This window comes from Henckelia pumila, chromosome 4 (genome assembly GCF_033568475.1).
Source record: "Henckelia pumila isolate YLH828 chromosome 4, ASM3356847v2, whole genome shotgun sequence".
Classification (NCBI taxonomy): domain Eukaryota; kingdom Viridiplantae; phylum Streptophyta; class Magnoliopsida; order Lamiales; family Gesneriaceae; genus Henckelia; species Henckelia pumila.
Genome location: NC_133123.1, coordinates 99,566,833 through 99,576,977, shown reverse-complemented (window position 1 = coordinate 99,576,977; position 10,145 = coordinate 99,566,833). Strand labels below are relative to the sequence as shown.

The 10,145-nt window shown below is 37.9% G+C and overlaps 1 protein-coding gene across 2 annotated transcripts; it reads left to right on the top strand.

Moving 5' to 3' along the window:
* The first annotated feature begins 1,579 nt into the window (after positions 1–1,579).
* LOC140894644 (putative cyclic nucleotide-gated ion channel 7) lies at positions 1,580–9,846 on the top strand. Of its 2 annotated transcripts, none has more exons than XM_073303209.1 (6): positions 1,580–1,947; positions 7,306–7,518; positions 7,809–8,113; positions 8,224–8,335; positions 8,515–8,751; positions 8,968–9,846. In XM_073303209.1, the coding sequence occupies exons 1-6, from the start codon at positions 1,717–1,719 to the stop codon at positions 9,688–9,690; spliced, it is 1,821 nt and encodes a 606-aa protein (XP_073159310.1). In that variant the 5' UTR covers positions 1,580–1,716; the 3' UTR covers positions 9,691–9,846. The 2 variants fall into 2 exon arrangements, with proteins under 2 accessions (XP_073159310.1, XP_073159311.1); XM_073303210.1 differs by lacking the exon at positions 1,580–1,947 and adding an exon at positions 2,553–7,099.
* Positions 9,847–10,145: the final 299 nt, after the last annotated feature.

Below are 10,145 nucleotides of genomic sequence, written 5' to 3'. Positions count from 1 at the left end.
TTCAAACATTTTATAAAAGAGAATGAAGGGAAAAAGGTAATTATAAATTGTTGGAGAGAATTTTAAAAATCGTGAAATATAACAATAGGAATAGAGAAATGAGTATAATTGATGAAAAAAATGAGGGGTTGAAGCTTTTATTTAAATATATTAAATAAAAAAATGAAAGTGATGAGGTGTCTGCTAATATGTATTGAACTACTTAAGGCTAAATTGTCGGAACGTTGAAACACCAAAAAGTTGTGAAAATTTCATAACTGATGTGGCGCGAAAATGTCTCTTCATCTCTCATTCTCACATTTACGAGAGAAAAATAAAATTGAATCTTTCTGGTCGACATATGTCTGAATTGAAGAATGGATCACTGTAAGTTTATCCAAGAAAATTATCATTACATTTCTCGATGTATTATTCAAGGGAGCAAGATCGACGCAACAAAAGAAAAATTTCTTGTTGAATTTGAAATCTAAAGCATGTTTCAATAGATTCAATTTCGTGCATTAATTTTATGATAGGTTTTATCGAAAAATCGGTTGGATATTATGATTCATAATTTCAAATTTTTTAGTTTGTGTTGGTGCTAGTTTGTATGATCAATTATGATGAGGCAATGGATGATCAAAGGTTTCTTCCCCCAATTTTTTTGCTTTAGATTAAACTGTTTATCCATTTTCGATCAATTGTGCACCATAGAAAAATCATGCGATGTTCTCCATATTCTAAAATTTGTTGTTCCACTTAAAATTGGCTTAGTGTTCCTGTCATTAAGAAAAAAAAAATAGCAATGGGTTGTTAATTCCTTGTGATAAGAAGGTGCATAATTTTATTTTTCATTTCTCTTGCTCTTATGACATGAGTACATATGATTTATTTTGTGTGACTATACAAGAATACGACTTTCTTGTTTCAGTGATTATTCAATATTTTGGTCACAGGTTTCTGTGACATGATGTTTCACAATGTTTGTGTGAGATCAGGATGATTTTGGTTCATTTCTAGAGGACTTGTTACGTATCGTCTTTATCTCAGTTTCTGGGCATAATGTTTGAATCTGGTTTTAAGTCGCAGTATATAGACGGCCAAAAGGAGAAATTTGTAAGGTATGTGATGTACAATTTCTTTTATAGGAGGTTAGAATGTTCTATTATCGTTTCTATATTTTCTTGAAGTTGATGGATGTAGTGCACATGATGCAAGCGATTGAGCCTTTTTGGCAATATATCAACGCTTCTGTTGCCCAACTTAGTTATTCGAAAGCTTTACACGTCAGTGTTTTACTTCCCACTCGCCATTTTTTAGATAACATCTAGATTTCGGTTAACAGACATCTAATTATATGCTCGTTTTTTGTTGTGTTATAGGTTGGATGACTTGAACTCATCATTGTCTTTTAGATCTGACATGGGTGGGAAGAACAGGTGTGGGTTTAGCTTGGAGGGTTTGACTGCTTCTGGAAATACCAAGAACAGTGGATCAAAGTCATTAAGAGTGGGATTCCAAAGAGGATCTGAAGGACTTATCACTCTTGGCCGATCATTAAAATCAGGGGTTACAAAAGCAGTATTTCCTGAGGATCTCAAAGTTTCTGATAAAAAAATATTTGATCCTCAAGACAAGAGTCTTCTTCTTTGGAATAAACTTTTAGTTATCTCCTGCATATTTGCAGTATCAATAGATCCTTTGTTTTTGTATCTTCCTGTTTTCGAGGATGATCAAATGTGTCTTCATATACAAAATAGTCTTGCATACACAACCACAACTTTGAGAACTATCGTTGATGCCTTTTACGTTGTTCGTATGGTACTTCAATTCCGAACAGCTTATATTGCACCTTCATCTCGGGTTTTTGGGCGAGGAGAGCTGGTTATTGATCCCAAAGAAATAGCTAGCCGATACCTACATCGTTATTTTTTTGTCGATCTTTTCTCTGTACTTCCTCTTCCTCAGGTATGTAAAAATGTTTAACATTTTAGAAACTATACTCTTTAAAGTAATGCTCGCATTTTCTTCATTTATAAGATGTCATTTCATTGAAAATCATGAATGTCACAGATTGTTTTACCATTTGACGTAGTGCATATCCTTTTGTTGTGAACATGTGGACATATATCCAAAATAAAACCTTTTCCAACTACGTCAAAACGTTTTGACTCAATGTCACTTATGGACATTGAGTTCAGCTCCAAATCTTGCAGATACAACCACAAGAAATCATTATTAAGTATGACAGTGAAATCAAGATTGATATAGGTATAGTGATGAAAATTCTTCAGTCAGACTTACCCACCAAGAAATGCATACTTTGAAGAAATTTTTATTAGCTCAAGATAACATGCCATGTGAAGCTACTTTCTGTTATCTATCCATTTATTGTTAGTTTGTTATAGATGCAAATGGAGTGGGCTCTGAGGAGAGTACTAGGCCCATTATTAAACAATTTTACAGTAAAAGAGTTAAGAAAGCCTAAGTAGTAAGAAGAATATAATGTAAGGAAGGCAGGAGTGCTAGGTTAGTGTAAAAAATATCTTTGTACAGAGAAAACTTTGGGAAATTATTATCAAGTTCTGCATATTAAATATCTTTCATATTATTCGCTCTTCAATCTCTACATGTCTCTCTGAATCTGTTAAGCTTGAATAAAAATTATATATTAATTGCTCCAACCTGCCGGATTGAGAGAGAGGCGAGAAAGCATGGACAGAACATGTTCAAATGCAAGAATGGAAGCAATAGAGAAATCGATCACTGATATTCAAGATAATGTGAAAACTCTCATCAAGAGAATGAATGATTTTTTTGATTTTAAGGCCACAGTGGAGCAGATGCTGAAAGCACAACTTGAGAATAGGGAGGAAATGTTGATGCACGACAAAGAATCGCATCTGGAATTTCCGAAAACAAAACAGAGGAGAGGGGGTGCATCTTGAAGATGGGGATCAACTCAGGCATCTCATTAAAAGGATTGGCGTACCTGGGTTTGGGGGCACTGATCCCATGTGATGGTTAGGGAAGGTGGAGAAATACTTTGAGTTACATGGAACTACAACAGGTAACAGGTTGAAAATAGCGCACATGTGTATGGAAGGAACTACTGTACACTGTTTCTGGTGGATCACACAAAAATTTCCATATATGAGTTGGAAAAGATTCAACAATGAATTGACTAGGAGATATGGAGGCAGACAGGCAACAACGCCGTTTGAATTACTGGATTTCTTGAAATAAGAGCAGCAACCCGTTGATTCATGTATCAAATAGTTTGAAATTATGATGGCTCAAATGGGGGATTTACTGGAAGAAAAATGCATGGGTTACTTTATGATTGGAAACACCGGATCAAAACCCACAATACGAGCACCATCCCGGAGCGTGGAAGAAGAGTTGTATGGTGATTTCATGAGCCGACCGTATTCGTAGATAACAGAGGAGGGTTTTCCAGCAATTGGCCCAATCGGGCCCAACTAATAGATTCTGAAAAAGCTTGGCCCAAGCTTTACACACAACTTGGAAATAGAAATATCGATGAAAATCTAGTAAACAAAACACATGGCCCTTATGTACCACCCAACTAACGTTCGCAGATTGGAGTCGATAAAGGGACGCCCATCAGAAACCCTCATCAGAATTGGCGAGATGGCAAGATTTTCTCTCATCAAGAATTTATGAATCCTAGGTAGAATGGTTTATGCTTCAAGTGTGGGGAGTCCTATCATCCCTTTTATATATGAGCAAATAAATCACTATGCATAACAATTATGGCAGAAGATGAGGAAGATGGAGAAGAACAGTAAGATGAGGTGCATGACAACATGACAAAAATTCAGACTGAAGAAGTTTCTGAATACAACACTTTGGAACTCCCATTTTATTCGAATGGTGGGATAAACCAACCAAAAACCATGTAGATGATAGCGCAAATTTGTGGGGCAGTGGTGGTAGTGATGATTGATAGTGGCGCTAGCCACAACTTTATCTCAAAAAAATTGGTTGGGGAGATAGGGATTGAGGTCGACAATGATGTTAAATTTGAAGTGTGCTTGGGAGATAGGGGCAGAGTGTCTTGTCAAGGAGTATGTCGGGTTCTGGAGGTAGATTTAGTCAAGTGTCGGTTTCATATTGAAAGCTATGTGTTTGAATTAGTAGGAGTCGACCTTATTTTTGAGGTGGATTGGTTTATGACTCCTGGGGATGTTGTAGTCAATTGAAAAAAAATAGAAATGAAGTTCACTCTCGGGACTCAAGAGATGAAGCTGCAAGGGGATACAACTCTAAACAGGACTCTAGCCTCTATGATCTATTATTATTTGTGGGACAGTGTGGGCTAGGGAAAATCCCATCACTGAAAAAGAGAGTTGACAGTCGAACTTTGGCATTCGTGAAGGAAGGGAGATCAGGGAAGTATTGTCAGTATATGGTGATGTTTTCCAAGAACCCCGAGGGTTACCTCCGAGCAGGGGTCATGACCATGCGATCCATATAAAGGAGGTGTGTGGTCTTATAAGTGTGCGACCCTATCGTTATGCTTAATCAAAAAGAAGAAATAGAGAAGATGGTTGCTGAAATGTTAAGTGCAGGTGTGATACAACCGAGCAATAGCACCTATTCCAACCCTCTTATTTTGGTTAAGAAGAAAGATGGGAGTTGGCGGTTTTGTGTGGACTATCGAGCCCTCAATGATATCACTGTTGCCGATAAATACCCAATTTTGATGGTAAAAAAATTATTTGATGAATTGTATGGCACATCAATTTTTTCTAAGTTGGATCTGCGTTCTGGATATCACCAAATCAAGGTGCGGACCGAAAGAAGCTATTTTGGACCACCATCAGTTAAAGCTGAACAAAAAGAAATGTCAGTTCGGGCTCAACCTGATAGAATATTTGGGACATATTGTGAGTAGCAGTGGAATAGTTATGGATCCGAGGAAGGTTGATTGTGTAAAACTGTGGCCGCTGCATCGGAACACAAAAGGAATTCGGGGTTTTCTTGGGCTAACAGGTTATTACAAGAAGTTTATCAAAGATTATGGCAAAATTACCAAACGTTTGACAGAGTAGCTAAAGAGAAACAATTTTTGCTGGAATGACAAGGCTCAAGAAGCATTTGAATTATTAAAGAAGGCTTTAATATCAGCACGGGTGTTGCGTATGTCGGATTTTAACCGATAATTTTTCGTTGAATGTGATCTTTCAGGCATAGGAGTGGGGGCTATTTTGATGCAAGAAAAACAACCTATAGCTTATTTTAGTAAGGTTATATCAGATCGAGCACTTTCAAACTCCACCTATGAGAAAAATTTGATGCATTTAGTCATGGAAATTCAACACTGGAGACCGTACTTGTTTGGGAGAAGATTTGTTGTGATGACAAACAATAAATCTTTAAAAAAAACTACTTACAACAGCGGATATCAACACAAGACCAGCATCATTGGTTGTCTAAATTAATGGCGTACGAATTCGAAATCATGTACAAGGCTGGAGCAGAAAATGGGGCTGCCGATGCTTTGTCCAGGCGGACACAGGTTGCCGAACTCAAAAATTTGTCAATGACAATATGGGTTGATATTGATGAAATAAAAAAGTGCGTGGAACAAGATTCAAAGTTACAAAGTATCAAACATCATATTCTGCAAGGGAAAACACCTCCTATACATTAGGAGCTGGTCAATGTGTGTTTATTATTTAACAGGCGATTGGTAATCCCAAGTAAATCATCATGGGTTGGAACGTTATGGATGAATTTCATTCATCACCGATTGGGGGCCATTCTAGGGCTATGAGGACACTGAAAAGGATTGCCAATAAGTTCAACTAGATAGGAATGAGAAGGGTTGTACATAAATATGTGGCTGAATGTCTCGAGTGTCAAAAGCAAAAATACTACCAAGCCATGACACGGCTGATTTACTGCAGCCACTACCAGTAACTGAACGATATGGGAAGATATCGCAATGGATTTTATCTCAGGCCTACCAAAGTCAAATGGATTTGATGTAATAATGGTTGTGATTGATCGACTATCCAAATATGAGCATTTCCTGTTGTTGAGGCACCATTTTCAGCTAAAACAGTGGCAGAAACATTTATGAAAGAGGTAGTACGGTTGCAAGGCGTCTCCAAATCAATTGTTACTAACAAAGACTCGGTATTTATGAGTCTCTTCTGGTCAGAATTATTTCGGCTACAAGGTACGAAGCTCAAGATGAGTACATCATATCATCCGGAGACGGACAGACAGAGTATGATTTAAATAGATGATTGAAACTTACTTGCGTTGTTCTGCATCGGAACAACCAAGAAGTTGGGAAACTTGGCTACACTGGAGTAAGTTCTGGTACTATACGTCATTCCAAAATTTCAGCTGGAATGACCACTTTTGAGATAGTTTATGGAAGAAATCCGTCTACTGTTTTGCAATATCTTCGTGGGAAAACATTAGTGGGTATCTGTGGCCAATGAATTAAGCGATCGGGATGAGTTGCTGCGACGATTGAAGTTCAATTTGAAGCGAGCACAACAACAAATGGTAAAGTTTGCAAATAGACACCGGAGGGATGTGGAGTTTCAGATTAACGATATGGTTTTTCTCAAATTAAGACCACACAGACAGCAAACGGTTTGTCGCCGGGTATGTAAAAAACTGTATTACGGGCCATTTCAGATTATTGAAAAGATCGGGAAGGAGGTTTACAAGCTGCATCTATCTGAAGGCTCAAAGATACATCCTGTTTTTCATGTCTCTTGTCTGAAAAAGATGTTTGGGAATCCTGTAACTGAGGCAAGGCTACCAAAATAATTGGATTCTGATCTAGCCGAGAACTTTGAACCAGAACAAATACTATCGCAAAGGTGAATGCTGAAACGAGGTGATCAAATTCTGCAGATCTTGGTTCAATGGAAGGGGCGTTCTGCTGAAGACTCAACCTGGGAAGATGCCGTTGATTTTGCTGCTCAATTCCCTGCTTTGAATCTTGGGGACAAGATTGATCTTGAGGGGGTGGGAATTGTTATGGATGCAAATGGAGTGGGCTTTGAGGAGAGAACTAGGCCCAGCTTTAAACAAGTTTACAGTAGAAGAGTTAAGAAAGGCCCAAGCAGTGAGCATTCTGTCATTTTGGTTCTTGGTAGTGGGACTAGCCGAGTGCTAGGGTGTTGGAAAGAATATCTTTGTCATATTAAATATCTTTCATATTATTTGCTCTTCAATCTCTACATGTCACTCTGAATATGTGAAGATTGTATAGAAATTATATATTATAGTTCTTACTGGGAATAAATATTTGGCTTCTCTTGTCATCTGCAGATTGTAGTTTGGAGATTCTTGAACGGATCAAGAGGTTCAGATGTATTGGGGACAAAGCAAGCTCTAGTGATAATTGTATTTCTCCAATACATTCCTAGATTTGTGCGGTTTCTTCCTCTGACTTCTGAGTTAAAGAAGACAGCCGGTGTGTTTGCTGAAACTGCATGGGCTGGTGCAGCATATTATTTGTTATGGTTTATGCTTGCTAGTCATGTAAGTAGCATTGATATTCTGCTGGCATGCTGATAACTTAATGTAGTTCGGAATTCAGTCAAATTCATGTCAAAAGAGCCAAGTTTTTATTGTATTATTCCAATCAATTTTCTATAGCATTACCAATGTCCAATCATTCATTTTTTGGGCTGTAGTGAAGCACCATAAAACTGTGAATGTTTTATCTTGCTATAATTGTGATGTTTGCCATAAGTTTTTTTTTTTTTTTTTTAAAATTAATATTCCAGGAAAGCATTCACCTAATATATATGGTCCTAATGGCATGACAGATTGTTGGAGCGTTATGGTACCTGCTAGCAATTGAACGCAAAGGTTCATGCTGGGATAAAGCTTGCAGGGAAAGTGGAAACTGTAACCCAAATTTCCTTTATTGCTCAGATGGGCTTTCAAACATGACGGAATGGATTAACAACAGCAAGATTATTCTTGACCCAAAATGTGCTGTAACAGATGATAATACTCCACAGTTTAAGTATGGGATATATGCACAAGCTCTATCATCCGGCATTCTTGGATCCCAGCATTTTGTCTCAAAATACTTCTATTGTTTGTGGTGGGGCCTACAGAATTTAAGGTCTGATATCCCTCGTATGTAGTGCACTAAATGAATAAGATACACTTTAGAAAGCATTGCATCTGTGAGAAGCTGATTTAGAATGACTAGTCTTGTTCCTCTACCTGTAGCACACTTGGTCAGGGGCTTCAAACCAGTACGTACCCAGGAGAAGTTCTATTTTCTATTGCAGTAGCTATTTTTGGGCTCCTCCTCTTTGCTCTTCTGATTGGTAATATGCAGGTCTGTACACCAACATTTAGCAACCTCATGTCTTAACTAAAACTTGCTCTGTTCACACAGCCATGATGACTTCTTGTGTCATGTTCACAATATTCCTCATGTTTGTAAGAGGTCACAGCTGTCAAAATATTTCATGGCCGAGTGCTCGATCAATTTATATGACCTTGTTTATACTACAGACATATCTCCAGTCTCTCACAGTTAGACTTGAGGAAATGAGGATCAAGAGACGCGATTCTGAGCAATGGATGCATCACAGAGTACTGCCACAAGAACTCAGGGAGAGAGTAAGGCGCTATGATCAGTACAAATGGCTGGAAACTAGAGGAGTTGATGAGGAGAGCTTGGTTCAAAATTTACCAAAAGACCTTAGAAGAGATATCAAACGACATCTCTGTTTAAATTTGGTTAGAAGGGTATGTATAAACATTTTGATGTAATATTTTATATGCTCGTGGTTGTTTCTTTTGGATGAAATCTAATTCCTCAACTCTCATCAAGAGTAAAAGATTTTCGTATGCGGATTTTTAGCTGTATATGTGGTTAACAGCTTATAAGATTCGACAACAAATGCTCTGCCTGCCAGTAACATTATGCTGAATAGATAATATTTTTCATGGCTTGATGTTCAGGTTCCTCTCTTTGCAAACATGGATGATAGATTGCTGGACGCCATCTGTGAAAGGCTAAAACCAAGTTTATACACAGAAAAAACATATATACTTCGTGAAGGGGACCCTGTAGACGAAATGCTCTTTATCATCCGTGGTCGACTGGAGAGCGTGACGACAGATGGCGGAAGGTCTGGTTTTTTTAACCGTGGTTTCCTGAAAGAAGGCGATTTTTGCGGAGAAGAACTTCTGACATGGGCTTTGGATCCTAAATCTGGTGCCAACTTTCCACCTTCGACTCGCACTGTGAAAGCTTTAACAGAAGTAGAGGCATTTGCTTTAATAGCAGATGAACTCAAATTTATAACCAGTCAGTTTAGACGTATTCATAGTCGACAGGTTCAACATACCTTCCGTTTCTACTCACAGCAATGGAGGACCTGGGCTGCCACCTTCATCCAAGCTACTTGGCGTCGGTATTGGAGGAGGAAGATGGCCGAACTTCATCGCCTTGAAACTGACGATGAAAGTTCCATGGAAGAAGATGATGACGAAGAACAAGAAGAAGCAGCAGCAGCTAAAACTCGATTGATCGGTCGTACTACATCAGGACTGGGGGCTACGATGTTCGCATCAAGATTTGCGGCTAATGCGTTGCGCGGAGTTCACCGGTACCGCGAGTCCAAGTCTAGTAGGATGATCAAATTGCAAAAGCCGCCTGAACCTGACTTTGCTGTTGAATAAATGACCAATGGAATATGTGTAGTTTTTAGATGAGCATATGACATCCTTCCGATGTGATTTTGTTTCCCATCGGTTATTTACGTTTCTTTGTAATAGCTAGTGTCATGTATGTTACACGAATTTGAGGTAGAAATTTTGTTATAGCATTACCGATGAATTGGGCCTTATCGTGCAAGCGCATCAACTATCCCTTGAAGTACTCGTTCTTAAAGTTGTACTTTATGATAAAAATGCACCTTTGGATCTCAAACAAATTAGGAGAGCGAAAAAGTGTATAAATACACATAAAACTTTTAGACATCGTTTTGTTCACAATATTACTAATATATATATAACTTATCTCATCCTATCTCACGTTCTTTTCATCATATTATTTATCTATATATTAACTATTTATTTTACATCAATCAAATCATTAATTATTTATCTCACATCAATCAAATCATTGAATTTAA